The sequence below is a fragment of the Sparus aurata genome, chromosome 8, assembly GCF_900880675.1.
Source record: "Sparus aurata chromosome 8, fSpaAur1.1, whole genome shotgun sequence".
Classification (NCBI taxonomy): domain Eukaryota; kingdom Metazoa; phylum Chordata; class Actinopteri; order Spariformes; family Sparidae; genus Sparus; species Sparus aurata.
This window is the reverse complement of record NC_044194.1, coordinates 16,301,085-16,328,692: the sequence shown is the minus strand read 5'-3', so window position 1 is coordinate 16,328,692 and position 27,608 is coordinate 16,301,085. Positions and strand designations below refer to the sequence as shown.

The 27,608-nt window shown below is 42.9% G+C and overlaps 1 protein-coding gene across 2 annotated transcripts in view; it reads right to left on the bottom strand.

The window, feature by feature from the left end:
• Window positions 1-1,550: 1,550 nt before the first annotated feature.
• Window positions 1,551-27,608, bottom strand: part of cntn1a (contactin 1a) — a 69,961-nt gene continuing 43,903 nt past the window's right edge. For both annotated transcript variants that reach the window (XM_030425632.1, XM_030425631.1), the window contains exons 4-24: window positions 24,813-24,939; window positions 23,389-23,567; window positions 22,924-23,019; window positions 21,925-22,131; window positions 19,112-19,211; window positions 18,410-18,591; window positions 18,038-18,162; window positions 17,409-17,526; window positions 16,966-17,113; window positions 15,697-15,824; window positions 14,857-15,029; window positions 13,851-13,974; window positions 10,547-10,708; window positions 10,087-10,236; window positions 8,995-9,065; window positions 8,228-8,462; window positions 6,630-6,733; window positions 6,040-6,229; window positions 5,788-5,900; window positions 5,530-5,695; window positions 1,551-3,952 (exon numbers count right to left, since the gene is read on the bottom strand). In XM_030425632.1, the coding sequence (XP_030281492.1) occupies window positions 3,876-3,952; window positions 5,530-5,695; window positions 5,788-5,900; window positions 6,040-6,229; window positions 6,630-6,733; window positions 8,228-8,462; window positions 8,995-9,065; window positions 10,087-10,236; window positions 10,547-10,708; window positions 13,851-13,974; window positions 14,857-15,029; window positions 15,697-15,824; window positions 16,966-17,113; window positions 17,409-17,526; window positions 18,038-18,162; window positions 18,410-18,591; window positions 19,112-19,211; window positions 21,925-22,131; window positions 22,924-23,019; window positions 23,389-23,567; window positions 24,813-24,939 (2,975 nt within the window). In that variant the 3' untranslated portion in view covers window positions 1,551-3,875. The remainder of the gene's footprint in view (window positions 3,953-5,529; window positions 5,696-5,787; window positions 5,901-6,039; window positions 6,230-6,629; window positions 6,734-8,227; window positions 8,463-8,994; window positions 9,066-10,086; window positions 10,237-10,546; window positions 10,709-13,850; window positions 13,975-14,856; window positions 15,030-15,696; window positions 15,825-16,965; window positions 17,114-17,408; window positions 17,527-18,037; window positions 18,163-18,409; window positions 18,592-19,111; window positions 19,212-21,924; window positions 22,132-22,923; window positions 23,020-23,388; window positions 23,568-24,812; window positions 24,940-27,608) is intronic.

The window sequence follows — 27,608 nt, the reverse complement described above, 5'->3', positions numbered from 1 at the left end:
CACCTGCTGTGTGACCCCAGAGGACGATCTGTCTGAATCAGAAAGCACCTCTTACAACTTTTGATACATTTGCTGTGTGTGTTTCAACTGGAACTGTGGACACACCAAACTGGGGTTTCTGCATCGCTTCAGCTTTCACTAACCGACTTCTTAATGTTACATCAGTATTTCACACTGGCCCATTTCATTCCCCAGTGAACTCAGGCGGACTTACTGTGAACTTACATTTTAAATGTCACCTTTTCATCACTTTTTCAGCTGCCTCGTTTTTCTCTTTACATGGAACGTGCAGCTACAACTTTTAAGTATGGTGCAACTCAAAATATGTGGCACAAAGCCACAATCCTTTTTCAGGGCAGCTAAGATGATAAAGATCATGATGTGTGATTGAAGTCTCAAAACCAGCAACTAAATGGACTCTGTGCTGAGATTTATTGTCAAAACAGCTGTTTTTAGCTGGCACAGAGAAGTCGTCAAAGTGTATAGAAAAGAGATTAACTATGCAATGACACCTTGGCAAACTTCTCAGTCTAATCATGTGGATCATGCAATGTGATAGAAATCTCTAGAACAACTCCTTCTTCGAACCTTGTGGTGTGATTGTTATTCTATGACTAATATTGTTCTAAAGAGGTCTACTGTTCCAAAGATTAATCTTGAATATATTGGTATATTTAGCATCTTTCTTCCTCACCTATACAGTATGTCCTTGTCCATTAATTCACTTAAACTACATACATGTATATATATATATATATATATATATATATATATATATATATATATATATATATATATATATATATATATATATATATATGTATATCAGTGGTGGAATGTAATGTACAAATTATATTCTTTGTCTTTGATTTTTTTATATATTGGAGTTTTTTTTCTTTTTTACATTGTTGTATTACTGCTTTACTTAAAGGGCAACTTCACCAGTTTCACACATTAAAGCATGTTTACAGGTTTCAGAGTACTACTGCATATGTGAAAAATAAAGTAGCTTAAAGCATTTTGTGGAAAGATTGCCTCCAGTGATGCCACTAAGTTGCATTGTGGGTAATGTAGGCAGCAAGTTTTGAAAAGGAAGAAGAATACATGGAATAATAAGGCAATGTCTCTGGTTCTGTTATAGGAGGGCAATGCAGACCAGTGGACTGCTTTTTAAAACCTGCTGCCTGCACTATATATACTACCCACAATGCAATTTAGCCACTGAGTGACATCTCTGAAGGGAATTTATCAGATTACATGCAGCTTCCTCTGGAGCTTTATACTACTTATATAATTCACATAAATGCAGTAGTACTCCCTAAGACCTGTAAACACAGTTCAATGTGTGAACTTTGTGGAGTTACCCTTTAAGTGAAGGCTCTGAGCACTTCTTCCAGCATGGGTTGTAAGCCTGACTCACACCACAACTTGCACAGTAAATTTTTGCTGCACTCACAGACTTACAGTGGACTCACTTTGTCGAGTACTCCTCCTCAAGACTCCCGTGTCTGAAAAGTCACTGCAGAACAACAGAGAAAACACCAGAGCACTTTAAAGTTAACTACAATTTTATTGTTCCTTGTCCAGCCAATGAGAGGTTCCAGTTTCATCCCTCACAAGTGCTGTTCAAGTCCAGCGGAGCGCTGAACTTCAGCAAACATGCCGCCACTGCCACCAGTGATGCTATCAAATCCCCACCATCGTGTGTGCGAGACTGTGGGACCGTTTCTGAACTTTTAATGAGTGAGATTCCTTTAGTCAGTCTGAGATTCTCTCTGTGAAACAGCTCTCCCCATGAGATGACTGGCTTAATGAAGCTTAGCAGCTAATGCACATATTAGACTTACATCTACACTGTCTCTGACGTAAAGGGATGTCACTCAGGAATGGAATGTATCTCATATGAAGCCGAGAGGTTGTGAAGTTGCTATGATGTCGTAATGTGCCGCTTCCTCTCCAATGTCATGCATGTTAGAATGTAGAGCCACTGCGTTTATCCAAAATGTCAGAATTCAAGGCATTCATGCATTTGGCAACTCTTTTTTTGATTTGTCGCATGAAGGGAAACTGGGAAAAGCACTTTGTGGTGGATGTTGATATAGTCACAATGTAGAAGCATGGCCAGCATCAGTCATACAAGAAATGAACCGGAGGAGTTCAAAACACAGCTTTTGTTCCTCCACTCGAGGGAAATAAACTTTTAAACTGTCCAGCTAGACGTGGATCATGACATACAAATATAATAATCATAAACAAAAAGAACGACAACATTTGATAATGTTTATATATCTCTGATCACATGTTAATAAAAAGACAAACAGTGCGAACGAAACAACGTTGTGAGCTTCGAATGGGCTCTCACCGTTCACATGGATGGCTTTGCTTCAGTTTATTCCAGATGACGAAAAATGTAATATTCTAGATCACCGTTATAGGAGCTAGGCAAGTTGTCTTATTAGAAAATATGAAGTAGCAACAGATGAATCAGACATTGCACAATTATTGGAGGGCATGAGTGTCGCTACCGTTCACTGTAACTGTTAATAGTAGTGACTCTCACACAAAGCCATAAATGAGATGAAATGAACATGTTTACACTAACAAAAAATAAAAATGCCAACATTCTTTACAAAGCACCAGCGGGTACCACTGAGGTCCTAATGATACAGTCAAAACAAAAGGTTTGCTTTTTTTTTTTTTTTTTTTTTAGTTCAGGTTTAGTTCACCAACATGGAGCAGTTTTTAATATCGACCCAGATGTTGTGGCAAAGCTTCCAATCACCGCACAGTTCAGTACAAATAAAACCAGAGGTGGCGAGCAATCAAAATAACCACTGTCGCACGATGTTTGCTGCAGTTTTGCGTGTGATAACTGCACGATTGATATGTTGTTCGGGTCCCTTTCCTGTTCCCTACGGTTCGCTTAACATTCAGCTTTTTGCAGATATGGATCCGCTCCTGAACCGCTCGCTCCACGTAACAAAGTCGACATGCACACAATTTTCTGAATGTGTTTTTTTTTTCTATTAATAGAGCTCATGTTACGATTTTGGAAATAAGCATTGATTGCAGGTCAAAAATCTATTTTTTTTTCTTTTCAAATAACATCCATAGTATATTAGATAGAAAAAACAGTTATTGGATATACTGGATTATTTAAGCATTACATAAACTGCTCTCTCCTCTATGATGTTAGAATCAAATAAGAGAGGGTGAGATTTGCTTTGACTGTATCTCTGTAACAAATGGTGTGCTTCATTTTTTAAAAAAGTAAATAGAAGAAGATGCCACTGAACTGCAAGTAAAGAAAGACATAAAGACATTTTGATAAACTCGTACACTTATCCTTCACAGCTGCTTGTTTGCCTTATACTATGGAATGCACTGTAGGATAGATTTTCCCAAATATCTCAGATCGAATGAAGCCTACATTTCTGAGGAAACACTGTCTCTGTCTCTATAAGAAAGGTCGGCTTCATGATGTAAAAAGACTTAACAGCCAACCTTTGCAAAGTGTGATGTTCACACTTTCAGTCGTGATCCACTTTAAAACAAGCTTTTTTGTGAAAGATAAGTGGGGTCGTTTATATAAGGCATATTTAAAAAGTTGACAGAACTCCTTTGACACTCCTCCAAAGAGGCTTTTTGAGGATAAATAAGGGATGTCTTTGTCCATTTCCAATTTTATTATTTTTTTTTTTTCCATTTCTGTGTCTATGTCCACAAACATATTCCAGAGGGGAAGATTTGGAATATGACGTCCCGGGGTTATAGGGCTGAACCAAACATTTGCGGAGAGATTCCCATAGTCCTTACAGGCGTCAACCATAAAGAGTCTCCTTCACGGAAAAGTGAAGACAAAGATGGCGCTACATTCAGAGGTTGAGGCAGAGGAGAGCCACCAGGAGCAGGGAGAGTAGACTGAGAGACTGGGCGACCATGACACCTCCACCTGAGAGACACACAGAGATGAAGGTTTGTCACTTTGTTGTTGAAAAAAAACTGGACTGACAACATTTTGCTTCTGATTCGAGGAAGGGAATACACGTCCCTTGAGTGTCCCGCTCTCATCCATCAAGCTGAAGACCATATTTGGTGTTTGAAGTGCGATATTATACCCCATCTGTATGGATATCACCTTAAATGCCTCTCGATTTGTCAATGCCCTGCATTCGAAATCCCCCAAGGCTTAAATTCCCGGGTCTGTGAAATCAAGCTGTCAGGTGGGTCTGGACTGAACGATAAGGGATAAGGAAAAACCACAGGAGGGGTTTCCTCTACTCATCAAGATCAATTACAGAGGCTTAAGGCCTCCTCCATCCAGTCAGCCTACCTGTCAGTCCATCAGCCAGTGAGGGGATCGAGTCAGTGGGCTATCAAGGCTTTAGTCACGGACCGTAAAGTTTCCCATCTTAGCCCTCCGATCTAAGGTATGAAACCTGAAGTGACAGCTCTGGGAACCCTCTAGCTGTGACAAATGATAACCTACCGCCAACTCTGAACCGGGTATAATCTCACTGGCGAATGGCAGACCAGGAACGTACAGTCACAGTGTTTCACCTCAGCACTGTGGATTTAAAATGTGGTAAGATAACTGAAGGCTTTCTTTATTTTGTTACAATGATGTGAAACCAAAGCTGGGTGAGTACAATAGTATTTTTTCCAAGGGATTACTCTTAGTCACAATAATGCAGTTTCAGTGTTCATCTAACAGAAAACACAAATAGGGGGAAAAAAAGAGTCATCATCTAAATCAGTATCTTATAAAGTGTCAGCAGCTTTTCTGCTTCCCAGTTTTTCATTATTAACACTTTATTAGAACAAGGATACGTGTTTACAGAAAAGAAGGACACCAGGTTTCTGTTTGCTCATTTAGTCAATTCAACTAAATATAAAGCCTCTAGGAACCCGAAATGCAAGAAAAATTACACAGGCACATATAAAAATTTAAAATATGTGGTCATTATCACACAAACTACCACTATAGACCAGTTTGAGGTGCTGAAAAAAAATTGTTTCACGATATATTCTCACAATTACTGCATACAAATGTTACAATAAAATTATAAATCAGTCTATTTACATGTTAACTGCTTTTATTCAACACGCTCCTTGGCCTCTGATAGTCTATGTATGCCTGTAGATCACTGAAGATTGTAATAGTTTTAATTTTTCATCTAAATTAACTGAAACTAGTGTCCACTTCAGCTGGTAACACAAAAAACAGAAAGCTTCGACCACCCAGTTGCGCATCATTGCATGGAGGCCAGTGAAGCGATCAGGGAAAATGAGCTAACCAGGGCTTCAGTTTAATTTCTGTTTAGATTCCTGCTTAAAAAAATATTTGTATGTTGCCCTTTAGTTTAATAGTTATTGAATAAATAACTTTTTACTTCGAAATTGCAATACAGGAGAAAATAGCTTTGTTGACATGGCCATAAACAAAGATCGTGAATGTTATCTTACATTATTCAGTACTGTGAATGAAGGGTAAATGGTCGAGGGTGTGTGTGTGTGTGTGTGTGTTACCTGTGCCTGTGATTTTGATTTGTGCCACAGCGCCGTCTCCCCCCTCTGTGTGCGCCCGGACCTCCACCACATACAAGCTCCCATCTGCTGTCAGGGGAATGTCTATGGACAGTTTACTTGTTGTGTACAGAGTGCCTGTGGAGTGGCCCTGCTTCCTGTACAGCACCTAGGTGTACACACATACATCAAGTGCATAAGATGTGTAAGTTTAAGAGATTATACTGGGTGTAATAAAGGTAAATGTAGAATAATACTCACTTTGTACCCTTCTATCGACGCCTCATCAGGCATTGGTTCCACTTTTTCCCAGGCGATATTGACGGACTGGCCCTTTAACTTATGACCAGTTATTCTTGGGGCTTGACTTGGAGCTGGTAAAGGACACATGAATAACACTTCAATCAAAATGACACATTTCTTATGAAAAGAGACTATACATAGCTTTGAGATCCACATTTTCTATGCAGGTCCCTGCTGGTATGTACTGAACTGCTTTAAAGCACAACATACGGGCTTTCTTGGTGTGGATTGTGAGGTGCTTGCTGGGTGGCCCGTATCCTGCAGAGTTGTAGCCCCGAACTTCGACAAGGTAGTTGGAGTTGGCCTTCATTCCCTCCAGCCTGGTGTGGTCCTTGGTGCCGGGTACCACAACCCGCTGGGCCCCGCCCTCGCTGTCTTCATGATTCCTCCAGTACTTCACCTGGGACATACGGGGATTGACAGCACATATAAGAAGTGATTTATAGTACAAAGAAGGAGAAAATGTAAAAAAAAAGAAAGAAAGAAAAAGAAAACTACTAATAAATAAGTAAAATTAAGATAAATACAAAGCCAATTATTGAAAACTAGCAGATATAAAAGTTCTGCAAATGGGTCAGAATTAGAAAAACATGTGACTACCTAACTCAAAAAGCTGTTAAATGTTTTATAAAGAAAGACATTTTAGTTGCATGAATGTGTTTATTGTGCTTTTTCCAGCAATGTGGTGCCTAAATCCAGTAGTTTTAACCAAATCACCAAAACATTTATGTTTTGCTGCTACAGGACCTGTAAGGTAGTATTTCTTTTTCCAGAATGCCTCAGTAAAAGTTTCTGCTGACCTGGTATCCATCTATATTGGGGTGTGAGAGAAGCACCCACCACACGACGGCTTCTGTGGCGGAGAGAGCTTTGCCGTTCACAATGACAGGAGCTTCGGATGGAGCTGAGGAGAAACACAGAGTGCAGTTTGGTAAAAAGGACACAATAAGGGAACCATTTACGATGACGTGTCCTACAGAGGTAATTTTTTTTATAATGCACACACAAAACTCCAATGTAGCATATTTTACTGGATCCGGAATACAGTGCAGACAATACTTGAACACAAGTATTAAGGCAAAAAAGCATTCTGACGACATGCGTGTCTCCAACAGAGTTAAATAATACAAAGACTCACATGCCCTGATAAGGGCCTAATCCAGCGCAGACTGGAGAGAAAGGGGGAAGGGGCATTCAACTGAATACAGACAGGTTTCATAATTAGGAAGGTTATCTTGGTAATGATAAAATTCCCAAAAGACAAAAATATCATGAACAACAACAATATGTACAAATACTAGTACTACACTATACTTATCAAACTAGATAACCCTCCTTATATAAGGACATAATTAAGGAAACATAGGGAGGAACGCAGGTTTCCCAATTATAAATCACTTTTTCAAAATTCAAGTACTACAATAACATAAAAGATAAATACTCTCTTAAACAGCCTCCCTTGAATTAGGATCTCATTTAACACAAAACGCCAGTGTAGCATATTGTAGCGTATATTTGATATCGACCTGTGCACCTCACACACTAATGGATCCATTACCCTGATAAAACATAAACGATACAGCATTTCCGTCATCACTAATACCATTTTTCTCACAATGGTGCCTCAGCATCATTTCAGTACTGTGAGGAACAAGTTAAGTGACTTCACTGAACACTTCCCCAAGACTTACGTGCCAGTTATACGCTCTGATTAGTCTTCCAAAGCCAAGAAACTGTCCTTAAATGTTAAATCGTCAGACTGGGCCTTGAACCAACAGCCCGTCACATACTGTTGTAGTGCTGCACACAGAAACCAATGCACAGTGCACATGGCCAACACACAGTGCACATGGCCACACCCCTGGAGGCAGAATGTTTAGCAGGCTTAGCTGTAAAATAATAGACACTCCAACAGCCAATGGTTCCCAAAGTGAGTCACCATGGCAACGGGGCATCTCTTTAACCCATCGTGTCTGGGTTTGCCGGTGGTTATCTCAACTGTCTGTCAGTGGAAGTTAATAACTAGGCTAAATGCTTCGCATCCTTGGGCGAATTATCAGCTTTCTGGTTCATGCTACATAGATCATGATAATCCCCCCGCAAGGAAAGAGAGAGCAGGGGGAAGATGGGTTCACTTTCAAGGGGTATTAAAATTCCTCACAACTATACACGCGAACTCCTATTAAAAGGCTCCGACTCCACTGGAAACCCTTCTCGTGATAAGCAGCTGACAATGACAGATTGAAATAGCAGAGTGTTGGCATATTGAAGAATTCCTCACTCTCCGTGATACCGAGAAAACAGGACCAGGTTGATCTGTGACGTCGTTTTCAGAGCACATTTTCCCTTGTCGACGCTTCAGTGTTGAGAGCTGTGAATCTCTCCAGGGATTGCTTACCATCCTGCGCAGAATAAATGACGGCTGTAAGGCTGAAGGGTCCCTCTCCTTCACTGTTGAACGCTTTGACTTTCACTTGAAACTCCGTCGACGAAGGGATGGAGGAGTCTTTGTGGACGTAGCGATTGGCCTGGGGGTCGGCCACCGTCACCTTCATCCACTCGTTGTTGCCTTGCTGTTTGAAGGCCACAATGTAGCCAAAGTTGGGCCCGTAGTAGTACTGTGGCTGTACAGGCTGAAGAGAGGAACATCAAATAAATCATGTTAATGTGGCGGATGGTTTACCCAGCACCTCTTAAGCCTCTTGTCCCTGGTGTGTAGAGCTGTACCAACTAGATGAAGCCACATTCAAAACGTTGAGATAAAAATTTTAATCAACATTTGAATACTGCACGGCTTCTTTTTTTTTTTTGATCAATTTGCGAAACATTATCATCAACCAATCATCGTCAAAATGTTGTTCTACCTTCTTATGTTGAAATAATTGCATCATTGTCATATCCACATCTGTTCTCTCTGCTAGATGTCTGCCTGGAGTATGTGTGTGTCTTCCCTCTTTTAATCATCAATTTTATGTCTGCCTCTATTTAATTCATTTTGTCATGTTATAAACTTTTTTTGTGAGGCTTTTTAAACATAAATTAAGGCTAGTGTCATCAAATTACATTTCAAATCAAAAATACAACAATAACTTTAACAGCGGCACGTCTCCTGTCTGTGAGCTTTAACGTGACCCCCTTGATCCCGGTGGAAAGTCCGGAACCTACCGTCCACGTGATGGTCAGCTCCTTGCTCGTCCCTCCGCCCCCGCCGACGTCCGAGGGCGCCACCACAGGAACTACAATGAGACAGCAACAGCAAAACTCTGAGCCCACATGCTAAGAATCCACACAAACAACGCCAACCCACACAGGCTGCATAACCTATCCCTGGCAGCAGTACTGAAACATCTTTCCTCTGCAAATACAATATCAATGTCTTCTCCCGTGCCAAGTGCAACACCTTAATGCCAGTGTGGGAAGCTCGCCACTGAAGGAGACAGAGAGGCAAAAAGTTCTCTTGTTCTGCCCTGAGTCCAGTAGCTCACTCTCAAAAAGATTATTGTTTTTTTAAGAGAGGTTACTGCGGGCCTGTGATTTCCATTTTATAATTGAATTTCAGTATACAGTTTCAGCAAAGTGCTCATTTGTAGAGGTTTGTGTGGTGAGTCTGGCAGCGTGCGTCTGCTGTAAGCAGCGCTGCTTGATGGGATTTCTGCTGACTCATTTCTACAGCGATACTTAACATGAGTAAACAGTGCCATAATAGAATGATGAAGAATAAATATCAGAATGGAAAGCTGGACTTTTGGGACCACATTTCCGTGACCTTTGAAGCCAGGAGAGGCCCTGTCCACGCGTACATGGCTATTCCTTGAAACAAAGCTTTTTATTTTTCGTTCGCCTGTTCGTACACACGTAAACTGCATTTTAGGTCACCTAATATATTCACCCTGCAAGGATCTTTTGGAAAGCTCCTTGGAGGGTGAATATATTTAGAACTCTGTTTTCCGTCTTTACGTCCAGACGGGCAGATGTTTCTTGGGAAACTAAATGTTTGTAGCATCCATGACAAATGTGAACTCGTATATGTGCTATAATATTGAAGTATTTGAGTTTGTATGGAGACAGAATCGATGTTGTGTTGTTCAACGTCATTTTTAGAAAGACACTAAATGGATATTGATAACACAACAGTGGAAAAGAAGGACAGAAAATGGATGCTTACGTGGCTGACTTGTTTATGGTATGCAATCTGCTTCCTGTCGAGACCTGAGGCTTCATATGAAAAAAATGCTGTGTATCCAGACGTGATCTTACCTGCTTGCAGGGTTTTGTGTTTAAGTGACGGGCTGCTTGGCTCTCCTGTCCCCAGAGTGTTGGTGGCAATCACCCTGAACTCATATTCTGTCCAGGGGAACAAATCCACCACTGTGGCCGTTTCCTCGTTCCCCTCCACGTCTGCAGGAGCTACAGAGAAATGCACAGATTTCACTTTACAGCGTTTCTGGGGCCACAGCACGGTATGTTAAAGCATTATACAGTTGAACAAAAAATAACCTTCAAACAACAATGAAGTTCCATTTTTGGATTTCATTCCTATATTTTAAGTCCCTGAGGCGTGACTTAATTACATTGTAGCCCTCTTTAAGAGACATTAACCACCACGTAGGCCTGCAGTATCACTATGTGGCATGACCTAAATTATTATTATATCAGAGCCAGGTCAGCATTAAGTCGGCAGTGTTTATTTGTCCAACTAGTGCGCTGGAGTCCTCACATGTAGTGGCAGCCTTCCAGACATCCGTAGAGAAGGAGTCCCTGTACTGGATGGTATATTTGGAGATGGGGTTGTGGTTGTCTGCTCCACGGCTCCACTGCAGCGTCGCGCTCTTGTCAGTTTTGTTCGTCACTCGCACCCCACCGGGGGCACCGGGGGGACCTGGAGTAAAGAGAAGGATAAGAGACGAAAGTGGTGTTGAATGGTGTGGCTGCAAGGTTGTGATGAGACTGGTGATATAATCTGTAGAGGTGTCTGCCCTCTCTCGAAAAAAGGGGTCATTCATTCATTCTATTATTTCTCAGAGAAGGCAGACATCTCTATTGCTAATATCTCCAAAACTCAGCAACTCACACCCAAAAAATATATAAATAGATAACTAGCTCTACAGGTATGAGTAAAATATGTATCTTAATTTGAGGATGAACTGTCCATTTAAACTTCCACTTTGAAATCTCCCTCAGGCAGGCTGTGAATGTCCTACTTGCTCAGAAATTGTCGACAAAGACAAAGAGGGTATAGTGTTATTGAAAGAGCCTTATCTTTATTCAAGCTCATGGGGAAATTCTTGGCAAAAGTCCCCAGCCTTTTAACACTTCAACACCAGTCGACAGCGAGAGGACTGTTTGATGCATATGAAACACAGCTCATCAAAGCCCCTTACATTTCCTCTTTTTAGTCTCTTCTTTAAAAGACATCAGTAAAGACTGATGGATTAACGCATTAGAGCTCGGAGCCCATTGACATATATGAACTAAAGCTTGTCCAAAGGCTTTTGAATCCAATGTTTCTCTTGGTCCTCCTGCTCCTCCTGATTCTTCCCTTTGGAACGTAGAAATGGCCTAATAGAAAACCCAGACTGCGTCAGGGTTAGCCTCCCAACCCACAGCCTTAGAAATCAGCCAGGATTGACTTTTTCCAAGTCGTGAATATGAGCCGAGACAAATAAGGCGATTAGACAGCCAAAGCTGGACAGCCCTTAAGCCTCCTCTCTCCTCGGAGAGTCAGGAGGGAGAGCAAGTAGTAAAAAAATTACGATTCAGTGTAAGGGATGAAATATCGTGTGCAGATTCACCCTGTCTTTACAATACTGAATCATATGGATTCTCAGCACAATGTGTTTGCACTGATAAGCTGCAACGCTATCTACTCAGTGACGCACACATTCTCAAGAACCAAATTCAATCACATTTAGCAATAGCTTTCCTAATTCACAGACACTTCACATTATCACGACCACACTTCAACACTGGCGAGGCTGTAACATTACGCTACAATAATACACACACCTGTCACACGAAAAAACAGCTCTTCTCCCTATCTCAAATCCCTACTAATAACACCCTACAGGTGCAGAGCTGTGTTTTTAGGTCGGACAATCTCCTGAAGCAGATCTGCTTCCTCATCTGTCGTGATAAATGGCTGTCTTTCATCTCTCCCTCGCTGCACCCCGGACTGTTGGCACTCGGCACTCCATTAGGAGCGGCCCAGGGCCTGTGTTTTGGTTCCACTCTGGGAAACGTCACAGGCGGCCGCCGTGCCTTCACCTGGCCATCTGTCAGCGCCTGCTCAGAAAGCAGCAGCGGTGGCAGCACACCCAGGGCACAACAGGGATCACTGGCAACCAGATCACCGTGAGGGTTCTTGGGTTCCTATCTGAAGAGACCCTTTGTCCACCAACACTGGGCCTGTTTCAAGACCCGAGGGGGGGGGGGGGGGGGGGGGCTGTAAGGCAAGCTCTCACTCATCAGGAAGTGGAAGGTGAAAACAAAGCCCGATGAATCATCCAGGAGGTGAAATACAGTAAATGACAGACAGAGCACTGTGAGTGTTTGGCAGGGTTGATTTTGTGCGTGTTGAAATCCGTATGAGGCTGGAAGAACAAGTCCTGAAATCAGCAGCGCTCCGTGTCAAAATATTGCGGCGAGAGATAGAAATCTATGATGTCCGACACGCTTCAGTCATCAGATACTCATCACACGGCATTACACAACTCATAAATGTAGTAGTTGCTGTAATGCCAGCGGCTCTCACCGCTTTACAAGAAGTGCTTTTCATTCAGTTTGATAAAGTGAGAGCTGACAATCAATACAATCGAAAAACTTCTACTAATGTGTCTTATAATGGACACTAACACCCACTTAAAATGACAAACTTTTCTGCAAAGACTTTTATCACATTTATTTTTCCAAGTTACTTTGCCTGCCTGGACTTTGTGGGGGTGATTATGACCTCATGTGCAATGTGCAGACATACAATATAGCCAAAGAATGTAATCTGGAGTTGTTGATTTCTTCACCATTCTTTGCACTTACAGGAAGGCTGCGGCCAGTTAATGGTAATAATATGCATCATCTTTAAGGAAACCTCCTAATAGGTTTGGCTGACCTTTCTCTGAGTGGAAGATAGTTAGTGCTCCCTGTATGTGTGTGAGTGTGTGTCTGTGTTTCTTTCTCGTCTAGTTTTTTCTCCCTCACTTTCTTTTTTTCGCGTGGAGATTGGGGGTTGACAGATTATCTGGCAAAAAGGCTACGGTCTGGTTATTCTGGAGAGATTTTCCACCCTCCACACTCGTGCTGGAGAACATGCAGTACTTGTGTTATCTCTATTTGTGTTTCTTTTCTCGTTTTTTGGACACACAAACACTTCCGAGCTGTTTATTAAGAATGAAGATGAACTGCAGACTTATTCGAATGTGTTCTTTGTAATAATCTATTGTCATTTACACGCGTTAATCGCTTTTCTTTATTGGTCATATGTGAGCCGATTGTAATATGACGTGAAAAATAAGACCTTTCCCCATGTCTGTCAGCTGTCTATACACGTCTGTGGTCGATTTGTTGAAGTTGTTCTGGACTGTGGATTTCTCTGTGAAGGACTCGGATCAGATTTTCCATGACAGTCAAAATGATGTGACTTCGTGCACGTTCTCGAGTGCCTCGTCTCAGTGCCTCTCTCCGCTCCACTAACAGAGAGCAACAGTGGCAAACACGAGTTTGGACCGGCTTCCAGCACAACACAGAAGTTCCACAGAGCCTCTGCGAAAATCCTGCGCTCGGTTTAATAAGCCGTCACAGGTCACATTTTGATGCAAATGTGACCCAATTCTGATTGGGGCACGGAAGTGTGTGACATGGAAATTTCCCACTGTCCCACTGCAAAATAACCAAAACCAACAGTGAGTAGTGCTATTATGTAGGATCATGATGCTCCTAGTAGGAATCTGATTGGGAAAATATGTTTTCAGATACAGTCAGACGGCTCTATGAACATGTGTATTGTGATTGCACCACTCATGACTCACCCCTCACAACCAGCTGGGCCGAGGCGGTAACATTGTCGATGGTTGTCTGAGCCATGCAGGTGTAGAGTCCAGCGTGCTTCAGCTGGGCGTTCTTGATCAGCAGCTCGCCATTTGAGCTTCCATTCTGCACAAGACATAAAAAACAACAACAAAAAAGATCCAAAGAATGAGAACAGGTCACTGAGGAGTGAGCAAAACATTTTAAATCATGAGGCAAAGCTTTCCCACTGTGTGCTTGTCAAAGCAAATTCGTCATGTTAGATACTGTCTCAGCCTGAAACTCATCTTCAAGAATAAACAAAAGGGAGATATAATTTCAGTTACTGGGCAGAACCGGAGGGAGTGAGATACCTGAGCATCCAATTAAGGGAGCTGGACTAAAAGCTCTATCACCTTTTCTCCTGTGAGGAAATGTCAAGCTGCGCACAGTGTTTGCTCTGGGCAGCGCTCTCACTGTAACTGTCCTGAAAAAGCACTCGAAAAAAACGTACACGACTGCATCGAACGTGCTGTTTAATAGCACACAAACAGTATTAAGTGGAACCGGACCCCATTTTTTTACGAGGGGAAATTCCTCCTTGTTTACAAAAATGAGGAATCATCAATCACAATCATTATAACGTGCTTTCCTAGTGGGCAGAGAGACAAATGAGAAATGTTGACCACTAACCTGCAGTTAGAGCCGCAGTACAGAGAGAGCACTGTAGGTCACGTCAACTATAATGGATGTTAGCGGAAATTACTATTAAACAGATCCACAATGCACTATTCCACTCAGGGAAGGAATGTGAAATTGATTTGAGAGTCATTTAAAGAAGGCTGTACTTTTCCATGTCAGGTACTCCAATAAAAATATTACAGACATCAACCTAACCTCAAATAAGATTTGACGTGGATGAACTTGAGGCGAGAGCTGAGGTTTAGCAGTTAGGGCAAGTTTGGAGCTATCAATTTAACTTCGATTATCACTGATGTTTGTTTCTCTTGAATCGATATGATGTCTAACCGGGGTGCGTTCGTAGTGTTGACTGTCCTTGTGCAGGTCAATGACGCGTCCATCCAGGGACCAGATGAAGGTGATGTCCAGAGAGCTGTCATGTGACGCGGCGCACTGCATGCTGGTGTTTTCACCCACTTTAACGTCGGAGTTGGCCGGTGCCAAGGTGATCTTTGTGGACTCTGGGGAAAAACACAGGAGGATGAGAAAAATAAACCACTGAAACTTCATCATGGTGGTAAGAAAATGTGTTTTAATAGATGAATAACGCAGGTTAATGAATTAAATTAGAAGTCTTAGACACACATAGTGGACAGATCTACAGTATATCAAAGTACGGGGTGTACAGAGTAGAAATTGTTCAATGTGCCCAAATGTCCAGAAGAGGGCAGAAAAGAGCTGTGCATCCAGCATCGCCGGAGAGCAACTGCAAAAAATCCAAAAGCGGTTGACAGCCAAATTGCATGTCGACAGGAAGAAAATGACAGGCACAAAACTCACATCAAGTGTATTATTCGCTATTCAGTCAAACTATCTCAACAAGTTCATAACTCGAGTCCTCAGCTCATCTTTCATTGAACAGTGCGGGGACTTCAATCCACGCATGCCACCGTCCTTGGGGAGTGAGTGCATGTCCACCAGTAGCCTGTATACTGTCACTCTGCTCAGAGGACCATAATTCAACAGCAGCAGACGTTTGGAGGTCAGCACTGTTTGCTAGATCTGAGAGTGACAGGGATGATTGGCAGCGAAGGCCAACATCAGTCATAGCAACACCAGCTGCCCCAGATACATTACAAAAAAAGGTTATAAAGAGATTTTTTAATTAAGTTCAGTCGTTGGACTTGCCTGTAACCTGCAGAGAGCCCGTGCTATTGGCTTTGCCCCGGTCGTTCTCGGCAAAGCAGGTGTACCTGCCTTCATCCGCTCGCGTCACATTGAGAATCTCCAGGCTCCCGTCCTCCCAGATGAACACCCTGAGGAGAAACCAGAGTGAATTCTTCACAACCTGGTGAGATAGAGCTGTGTGACCTGAAATATTCAGCGCAATATGAAGGTCAAGAGTCCAGCGAGTGTTTTTCCCATGGATATGTGGGTGATGAAACATGATGAGGGTACTCTGAAAGTTTGCTATATGGTTCTCCAAGAGGAAAAAAAAAGGTGTGTGATCTTAAAACTACTAAGCAAGACGCAACATTAAATTGCACTGAAGGCAAGGCAACAATGTTTGATTCATTTTTCTCTGCATATTTCATATTCACGCATGAAAAATAGAGCTGCCCCGTCACTACTCCACTACCACTCTCGCGCAGACGGCCGCCGTGGAGAGTATTAGTGAGGCATATGCTGCATGGTAATTTGGCGGGTGCTCCTCCTCCATGAGTCCCACTGTGGTGCGTGGGGGTGTGCAGGGTGGGGGGGAAAGGGTTGCGGGTCTTAGAGCTCACAGATTAGGCTTGTTTTGTCAGTGAGGAGCACAAGGCAGGGGTTTACACATCCTGCCCGTCCACGCTGACGAGCTTGAGAATGAGCTTAATGTCAACCAGTGACAGACAGCGAAGCAGTGCTCAGTGACAAACAACACTAAAGATCTGTCTGGCATATATAGCAGATTCAGGGAGTTTAAATAGATCTAGGGCTGCAATTAACAATTAGTTTAATTATCGCTTAATCCAGTGTTTGTTTTCCCAAGACCCAAAGTTTCTTCATTTACTACCATAAATGTGCCAAAAATGATCAGATCCTTACATTTAAGAAGCTGTAAGCAGTTTGTTTAAAAACTGACTTAAACAATCGACTGATCATCAAAATAATTCTCTTTGGATCTACGGATCTATTAATCCACTAACCCCAGAATCACTGTACTGTATGTATCGCTCCACTCTTGAGGGGGATCGCCATTAAATCCAGATACTTGTCCTTGTGTTAATATGACCCAGATATGTCTCACAGTCACAGAAGAAAAAAAAAAAAAGGTTGATGAATATTTTCATTAAATATTACAAAGAAAAAACTGTGCCATGATAAAACAGCCTCTCTGTCTGAACACATTTCCATGTGATGCTCATAGATCGGAGGACAAAACAAAGCGCGCCATCTCATTAGAGACCCGCTCACCTGGTAGAGTTGGAGAGCAGCTCGGTGTCTTTGCTCCAGGAGAAGGCGGGCTTTGGAGCCGCTTTGGGTCGACATTCGATCACCACCCGGCCGTTTTTAGCTGCCAGGACTCTCTTCACTGGGTTGTGTTCAAACGTGGGAGCACAGGCTGTGGAGGGAGAGTGTGGATTATTCATCACAAACTGCACTCATGCATACATTGATGACACATTCTACATTCATAAGAAATGTCTAGTGTTCTGATCTGACATACTTTGAGTGCTAGTTCAAATTTGACCATTTTTAGAAACACTTTTTTAGCCACGTAAAAAAAAAAAAAGTTATCCTTCTACAAAATCTGACATCGTATGTCCCAACGATCTCCAGTGAGTCAGCTCGAAACGTGACCTTTAAATCTCTGATGCAGTGATTTGTGCCGCGTCTGTGGCCAAAATGTGACTCACCAAACACACGCAGCTCCGCGTTGGCATATATGACTCCGTGGTGGTTCTCCGCTATGCACTGGTACATCCCCGAATCGTCAAAAGCCAAGCTGCTGAACCTCATTTCTTTCCTGTCAAGCTGCGGAAAAAATAACAGGAGTGGGACATTAAAATACTGTTCTGCGTTTCATCATTTCAAAGGATTAGAAATCAAACTGTTGATTGTTGACACTCACCGAGGTTCAGATGATAATTAGATCATTTGACTGGGAGAGGAGTTCATTAATGCATAATGATGCATCCAGACACATATATCAAACAGCCTCCCCCACTCTGCTGTCACTACCGCGCCTGCCTCTCTCTCCTGGGTATTTTTCAGGCCTGATGACAGTTGTTTCTATGGAGGGTTACACAACTCCATGCTGGCACCGGCTCGATAACAACAGGTACTTTTTCCTGACATGATGCGCACCCACAGTGCCAGCTTCCTGTCACTGCTGTGCTACTGTAACAAACCCTGAGCTCCACACTGAAACAGGGTTCTGAGAGACCTTACAGAGCTGCCAAAAGGAGGCTGGGAAGCATTTTTATAGCTCTAGCATTAACTGCTCGGTGATAGGACAGTAAAGATTCATGGGTTTGAGTATTACCAGTTCTCCGTTTTTCAGCCAGCGAATGCGTGGTTTGGGTTTGCCACTGGCCATGCAGGACATGGTGTAATCGCTGCTGAGGTCTTTCTCTATGCTGCTGATGTGCTCCACCCACTCAGGGAAAGCTGCAAATGAGCAAAATCAAAGTTACAGTGTTTGGGTGGAAAAAAATGGAAGAAGACTACAAAGCTGCTGAATAATATATGACACAAGGTGATACTTGAGGCATTGGAGTAGGTGTTGGATCTAAAAACAGAGAGAAGAACCTGAGAAAATGTAGGGGCTGGTGAGTTTATCCCGCAGAGTGGGCTTTGACAAATACTCCCTGCACTGTGATGGGTTTCTTTCAGGAGGAGAATGCTGACTTCTTACCTTCCACAGACACACGGGCAGTGTGGTAGTCCTTTCCCCTCGAGTTCACAGCCTCGCACTGATAGGTGCCGCCATCCTCGAACTGCACATTGTACAGGTGCAGATGAGCCCCCGCCATCCGCACCTCATGATTGGCTGGCAGCTGTCCGTCGATCTTCTTCCAGCGGATCTCGGGGACGGGGCTGGGAAGGGCAGGGGGAAGACAAAATAACCCATGAGCCAGGCTTCAGCTTGTGATGCACCGCCGTACTCGAGTCGTCCTCATTCTCAAACATGCTTTATAAATCATTTAGCTGGGTAAATAGACGAGGATCTGAGGCAGTCTAGGCTACAGTAAACATCGCTTTAATATGCATTAGGGGCGAACAAATATAGTGTTTGGGAGACTGATACATCGCTCTTACTTTACATCTTTTTTGTATTTGAATTGTAAACAGTCTCTGCATCATTTAAATTGAGTAATTTCATGCCCCAGTAACAACAGAGTAACCTTTATTCCTTACTGCGCAGAGAAGCCTCCAAAACTTAATTTACATTCATTCAAATTGTCCTTTGAGACCAATTTTACGAAACAAGAAACCCCGAAGATGAGCCCCGCCAGCTTACACAAGATGTTTTATGAAATCCTGCTGTCGAAACAGTGCACATTTCAAACAGTGCACCGCAACAAGCGGGGCTAAATCGATGATCTCTCGCACTTACTTCCCCAAAGCGAAGCACTCCAAGGTGATATTCTGCCCCACCAGAGCAGTGGTGTCTGGGAACTTCACTTTGAGGTCAGCGGGGTATTTTCTGATGGGACCTGAGAGGAATGACAACAGATCATAGTTATGACTCAGGCGTAAAACCCATTTTCTCGCTGCTAAGCCCGAACGACTCGAAATGATTCAGTGATCGTTTTAGCCATCTGAGTGTTTGTTCTCCTTCTGTTATTACCTAAGTGGGTCAAATGAAACAAAAAGACGCTCCTTTGTAAACGCAGCTTCACTCAGATGTCCTACTGAGACGCTCACACACAAAAAAACACACCATGTGATAAGATTTTCTAGGTTAGCAACACAAAGACTATATTTACAAGCACACCTCCATCCGTGGATTTGGCCATGTTCGGGTTATGACATTTATATTATTTGTCTTTTTGTACACATGATTGTAACAGGAGTTGTTGTCCTGGCACATTGCCACTGGGTTTGTCTCTCGCAGCCTCAGTCGTAAGAGTCTGCAGTGTATAAGGGGTAACTTGATGAACTCTTCTCCCTGGTGTGACGGGGATACAGATTTCGCAGTACACCGAGTGGAATCAGACGCGTCCGTGATTCTTCTCGTCATTTCAGCCATTCTGCAGCGACTGAGCTACCTCGGCGGTTGATTTACAGCACTAGATCATTTGGTGGTATAATTTCTTGTCATCTGATCAGCGGTAAGACAGATAGCTTGAGATGGGGGCAACAATAAAAATGCATAATTTATGTGTCTGGTGTTCTTCCACTTGCGTTTTTTAAGCCTAGACCATAAATACATCGTGTATCATAAAAAAAGATTCTGTTCTAGCTACTAACACAACTCCAGTTGATGAAACACCTGCACATTTTGCAGAGACTGACTGGATTTCTGAATAAAGTGTTCACATGCTTCTATATCCAGGTTTCAATCAAGAAACCTAAAAAAAGAAGGAAGGGTCATTACGTCACTGAATCTTCCTTTGATGCCAGACGGCTGTGACGGCTGTATTGACGATTATGGGAGATGCTTGATACATGATAGCTGTGATGGATGCGAGTTATCACCAGCACATCATACTCATGTTTTCTGGGGTTTTTTTGTAGTCCAAAATTAGCTGAAGTCTGGTCTTGCTTCTTTGATATGAAAGAGAAAAGCCATCAAGAGCCCCCCCCCCCCTCGATAGCCATCTTTGGGGTGCGCTTTATGCAAGCCAGTCTCATCACAAAGATTCTGGTGTTGTTGCTTTCATGCTCACTCGTAGCCCGAAGACATATTCTGTTATTTTGGAAAAAGCCAAAATCCATCTTCTTCTAAACCCTGGCTTAATAATTCAGTGTCTCATCTGGCAGTTTTCTACAAAATAAGACAGCCTTTTATCTCATTGTAAATACTCTCACATCTCTGGAATCCAATGGATCCCCAATGCATCCATTCTTCAAAGTGTGCAACATTGAGCATCCTTCTTATTGTAGTTTCCCCACTGTGGGATTTGATACAGTTTTTTACATGCGTTATATTTATTTCATTTTGATGTGTTTTTTTCGTACGCGTCATTGTCTTCTCTGTCTCTTTCTGGGAGTTTGGGATGGGGGTGTCTTTGTATTTCTCACCTAAAAAGTGGAAAAAAACAATGCTGGGTCATAGATTTGTACCTCGTCTTCTTACGTATAATACTGGTTACCCAATAAGAGAATATATCGAAGATCCAGGACTATGGTGTTTACATGCATCCTCTGCACACACACAAGGCGCTTTGAAAAGCTGTAACTAAATGCAAAGGTATGCACTCCCCTCCACAGACAGACACAAAAACTGGTTGGAGTTAAATACAGGTCACGTCATACCCAGGAGGCATCTCCTAACACACGTATGCATAAGAGAGCCCAAACAACTGCCGAGCTCTGTTCTAATCCTTACCTCTTTGGTGGGACACAACATTTTTAGTTTGTGTTTACTACTATTTAAAACACATCCGCCACAGGTGAAGCATGCCAAAGTTACATAAGATCAAACAACGGAACAACCGGTGGATTCTGGGAAGGCCCCCCAAGGAAAATGTTAAAATAGTCGTGTAGTTTTGTGTTTTTTTACCTCTTACGCGTGGTCACACAAACAGGCGGAGCATTAACAAACTTAAGTACATTCATCTCTATCTCCGGGGCTGCTCATGTTCTAGTTCGCGCTTCGTAACGCACCGGATCCGTCTTAAAGAGGGTTCTCGCATCAGTCGACTCCTGAGCTAATTTGTTCCTGTAAATCTCATTTAAAGAGCCAGCAGCGGTGGCACGACCTTATCACATTGAAAACAAGCGCTGTTGTGATTAAACATGGTGAATCAGCAGGGACGGGAGGAGAAAATCAATGCAGTATTTTGCTGCAACCGGGCCAGAGACACTTCTTATCTTCAAGCCTATTTTCGAATCTCATCTCTTGAAGAACCACTTTAGCTGCTGCTCAATAGTCGCAGCTCATTTTCCTGGTAAAAGACCGATTACTTTTTGGAACACATTGACATTAAAGGGAGACATGCACTCAATCCCTCTGTTGTAATTCAAGGTTGTATTGAACTTTCACGCATCGAAACTCAATAAATCTTTATATGCTAGAGAAAGACACCTTAATAGAAGCGCACTGCAAATATTATCGTGGCCTATAATATCCTCCTGTGATCGGTGTGGTACGAGAGTTTGACTATCTGGGTCATTTCACACTGAAGGAAGCAGAAATCTCAAAACCGTGTCAACATAATTAAAATCTATTAAAAATGGAGAAAGACAATGTGAGGTACTAACGTTCAGCCAGAGGTACGAGGGGGATGTAGTTGGAGAAAACGCTCTTGGAAATAGACTGGCTGGAGGCGATGCAGGAGTAGTTGCCGCTGTCGGAGGAGTCCACCTTGGAGATGTAAAGGTTACCCGTTATCTGGGAGACAAAGCGCCTCTTGTCCAGCGGGATGAAGGTGGGGAACTCGTTGAGGATCCAGCGGAATGACAGCTCGGCTGCACAGGGCGAGAGACACGACAAAAAACACCACGCGTCAATCAAGACCCTGGACACACAACAAAAGCTTCAGAGAGACCCCGGGGAGATTGGGTGTGAATCCGGCTCACTCTGAATAATCTGAACGCATGCAAAATAAAAATAGCACAATTGTTGGGCGCTGAGGGGGATTTATTATTCAAGCATCTATTGACCTTTCAGATGAAATCTTATAATTCTTTTTTGCTGAGAGGCATACTAAGCATATTGGCGCCATGGAGAGAGACTTAACGCCAGTTTCAGGCTGATTTGCATCAGCACGAATATGAAAAACATATTAAATGGAAAAGCAGCAGAATAAAATGAGGCTACATACCAGTAAAAGAAAAGAAGGTGAACAACAACCCTTAAAATTACTCATTAGCCTGAACTAAATATGAGACTGATGAAGCCTCTTATGTTCGTCCTTTTGTACACTCATGAGGGAATACAAGCACACCCAGCGTGGGGATGAGTGCCAACTGAGAGAAAAGCTTAAAACTAAGATAATGACACAGTGACAGAGTCAGTGATGTCATTATTTTTTACACCTTAGAGGACATTAAGAAGGGCAATTCAATCTCAGCCCCACAGGGACAAAATATCCTTGATTCATCTCATATCCAGTTCATCAGTTTCATGAAAAACCTCAATGTGGACACGAGGATAAAAAAAAAAAAAATCACTTTAATGGTCAAACTTTCATTTTCATTTAACTGATTGGTTGAAACGCTGAGGAGAAAAGACTGAACATTAAAAAACACGTGCCGTACCTGGATAATGTGGTGGGGGGGCGCAGAGCAGCACGGCCCCCTGTCCCTCTTTGACGTAAACCGACTCCCTCTCCTCTGACGAGAAAAGGTCGAGGTCTGAAAGAGGCAGAGAGGACAAATTCAATGGTAAGAGCTGCTCACACGTTCACATTTGAAAATCTCCTATAGCTCATTTCCATACAATCTACACTACATGCTAAATGAGTATAAGGTTAACTGCTTTTGAATTGAGCTGTAGTTTTAATAAAAAAAAAGTACATTAGTCTTGGTGGCATCAAGAAATTAGATCATACACCATTTGCACACTGCACGCCAGTTTGCACACCACTTATGATTTGTCCCAGCTGTCCAATTTCAGTGCGCTTAATATGCATGAAAGTACAGCTCCGGAGTGGGTTCAGCTGATTCTGCATGGTACTGTGCATCATCGCGTTGCACACAGGGCTTCACATCTGGGCCACTTACATCCGAACTGAACCGAGGCGTCTTGGCTGATCACCGTGCCGTACATGTTGCTCGCCAAGCAGGAGTACTTTCCCACGTGTTGGGTTTTGATGGGGTTGCTGATGACCAAGTTGCCTCCCACTAAACTGTAGTGGCTGCCTTCATCATTCACGTCGATCTCCATGTCATCCTTCATCCACCTGCGATGAGGAAACAGTTAGGATCAGATCACTGGTGCGGTATCAAAGCAGTCAATGAGCGGTCAAGGATGATATGGGAGCAAATAACTGAAATTCAGCCCTTCAAGGCAAAATCTGACCAGTTCACTTTAAAGTTGCCCTTTCTTGCAATAAACATCCGCGCATAGTATAAAACCTGAGAGCTGTTTTCTATTAAAGTAATATCAAATGTCATGTTTTGAAAGGACCAGCAGACTGTACTGTACATGAATCCTCTTAAACACTTCATAGCAGCTCTGGTCAAAGCTAATTCTTGCCCCTCTGACCTCTAATTCCGGGCTCACTGACGTTGAAAGTGATTTGGGGGATGCCAAGCAGTGTCATCTGTCATTTTAGTTTTTGTATTTTTTGATTGCCCCCCCCTTCACATCTCTTAGATTCAGAGCACATCATACTTCATGTATGTATTTGCGCAGTGCTCCGGACAGTGGCTTCATTTATTTCTTCATGAGGTCATCTAAGCTCGTCCCTCTGTTCGATGACTAATGGTCTGGTGATTTCTTCAATTTGATCCTAACTGTTTCTTATTTTGATCATGTTTTAGCTTCAATACTTGAATGTACTTGTAATCATGACCAAAACATTTCATGTTCAACACAATACAATTGGCAGAGCTTTTATATATTTCCAAATCACTATTAGGACTATCCTACAATGTCCTTTATACTTGCATTTGTGCATGGCAGGAGTGTATGGACTCCTGCCTATCAACTTTCCAGCCAACATATTTACATCTTAATGGAAATGGATTGCGCAAACCGCTTAATATATTTTCGCTGCATAAATGAGGTGGAGTCACAGTGGCAGTGCTGTTTGCTCTGCTGCTGCTGCAGGAGCAACATCTTGTTTGTTATTATGTTTTCCTGGCATGTCATATTTTGTCATTTAAATTATTGTTAGCATGAGGGAAAAAAAATAAAGCATCTGCTGCGAATCAAATGAGCTCTGTAGGTTGTTTGACAACAAAATTATTTGGGAGCGGCTTGAAAATATATCACCCAATCATGCACTGCTGGATGGTCACACGCATTGCACATCGCCTTTTTCGGTGCAATCGATGTTCAGACAAATATCCTTGTGACCTCGCTATTTACAGGCAGATCCTAAACCCGTGTGAATAAAGCTTGGGAGATGGTGAGCTATGGGAGCCACACAGGACGCACAGCGGGCAGTAATGAGACTGGGTTTATGAGGAACATATGTTACTTGTATGTGGCAGGTGGATTGGCCCGGGCCCTGCAGCTCATGGTGATTTTTGCCTCGGGTGACTCCTCGGGGTAGATGGTCTCCACCGGCTGCTCCTCAAACACTGGCCCGTAACCTGTGGCTTCGTCTGCCGACAACAAAACAAACAAGACCGGGGTGAATAACAACAAGCTGGGTCGGACTTACAAACAGGAAATATCAATGTGTCAGAGCTCGGCGGCTGTCTGGCAGTTCTGGGGCAGTTCCATCAAAAAGTGAGACAGCACGGTTCAGATGTAAGACCAATAACAAAACATACCGCCTAGACTCTGTGTGTGAACCTGCCTTTTAATATTTCAGCCTTGTTTGGGGTTTTCACTGACGCGCACACCTCTATAAACCCTGTCGTAGCTTTAACTCATCTAATATTGCATTCACAAAAACTCTCTTCCATGCAGAGTAATAAGCCCCCGCTTTATTCCAAATCACAGCATCACACTAATTATGACAGAGATGTGCTCTCTCAGGTGCCAAACCACAGTGACACATTCATCTCTTGCCAGCGGATATGATATTGTTACATGCTAATACAAATCCTGAATCCTGGTGCTAAAAATGCTAACTTGACTTAGCATAATCCGAACCCCCCCTCTTTCATACCGCCTGTGTCATCGTCACTGGCAAATCCTGGGAGAACCGAGTCCCCCTTGATGAAAATGCCTTTCTCGGTTCAATCTGCCTTTTACACCGTCAACACACACGTACAATTAGCCCCGATTACTCATTAGAACAGACAGACATCACGAGCAATGGCATGAATAAGATATAAACACAATGCCGGGCTATGAATAAGCAATGAGGCTAAATGTTCCCAAACGCTGATTATTCTCTCAGATCAGGAGTGGGTGTAGGTGACTGCGGGAATACAAATGTGAAACGTGTGTGTGCGCACATGTGTGTTATTCCCCTGCGTCTCTGAGTTCTGAGAGAGCGCAGCTGACACCTCAATGGGGCGAAGCTCGCTCTTTCAGACAGTAATATCCTGTTTCGGCTCGATCCCTCCCAACCAGGCCTGCATCGGAGTCACTCTCTCCCTATGTCATGTTGACTGTCAGCGAGCAAACCTTTAGAAAACCTGAACAAAAGACGCTCTTATTCATTTTATTCTGCCATCTGAAACTGCATTTTCAGTTCTATGCACTACCAAAATTACAGGAAGATTGGTCGGTGCAAAATAGTAGGAAAGTAAAGCTGAATCAAATACATTCCAGCAGTCAAACATGGGTGAACGCTTGACATCCTTTAGAGTAATCTGGAACGCTGTGTGGTTAGAAATGGGCGAACCAGATGCATATTAATCTTCCTCTGCTATAAAGTAGCAAAAGGAATTTTTTTTTTAAATCCCCAAATCCTAACCAGCATGAAGACAGACTCATAACCACACCAGCGAGTTGGCTGCACCACTCTCGCAACAGGACGGCCAACCAGGAGGCAGCAATTAAGACGTCAGGAGACAGGATCCACTCCCACTCACACACTCCAGCAGCCGACCGTGTGCGAGAGCTTGACATTGATGCAAATCCCAAGGACTTTGAATTACTGCTGGCTGAGAGAGAATTAAACATACTATAAATGGAGCAATCTTTGGGCCGGTGGAGGGCAAATTAAGTGGGAAACTATGTTCGGGGAACAAGGGAGAAAGAACAAAGAGAAAAAGGAGCAAAGGAAATAAGGGAAACTAAGGGATTTAAAGAAAAGAAACACACAAGGATGACTAGAGTAAAGGGATGATAGTGACCCTATTTCACTGTTGCACTTGGATGCCTCTGCATGAGTGTCGGATAAATGCTCTGCACGTAAGTATGAAATATAAATGTGGGATGGGCTGGAGGAGGAGAGTTACCAAGGTTCTGGTGCAGTGCTGAAATAGCAGTTGGACCGTAACTCTGGTGCCGTTCCATTCCTTTCCCTATAATGTGGGATGTGACAGATGGTGAAGGGGAGTGTTGAAGCGGGCCACATAAGGCCCACTGCCTGGAGACACAGGCAGGCCTCTCACATTCTCTCTGCCTCGTTTCATTTTCTCTGTCTGTCTCCGACTCTCTCTGTCCTCTCTTTCTGTCTCTCTAACCTACATCCCGCTGTCATGCTCTGCCCATCATTATTTACATTCCCTGGATTTCCTTCTATGTTTGAAAGGTCCCTTAAGCCATGATAGCTCCAGGGATGGCAGTATCAGTCAGTAAGCCAACCACAAACATCTCAACAACTATGGCTATTGGACATTCACGATGACGGATTCTACTGACTGGGTGAAATTTCCTTTTATTAGTGAACTGTCTCAACACACACTGGATGGATTTCATTGAAATTTGGTAGAGACATCCACAATGCTTCTGATGGCTTTGGTGACCCATTAAGATTTCATCCAGCCAAATATGTTTTCACATATCCAGTTAAATGTCTCATATACTGTAAGTATCTACCAGGCAGGCAGACACAACAGTTTGTGAAGGCATTCATGGTTCCCAGCAGATGTATGCTAAAGACTGTCCTCTAGTTGCACCAGCAGTTTCACCTTTTTGTGGGGTTTTGAGTCAAATTCATTAATAAATGTCTGCTTCAACATAAAATGTAACTACTCTGGTGAAAATTCCATCTCGCTTTCTGACCAAACACATACACTCAATGTGTTTAGTGCTGATTACCAAATATTAGCGTGCTATCAAGTAAAGCATCAATGAAAATCAGATGTGAAATGCAATCTTTTCACGGCAGATGTTTGGGAGTGTCAATGCAGGAAAAGCACACGTGTAA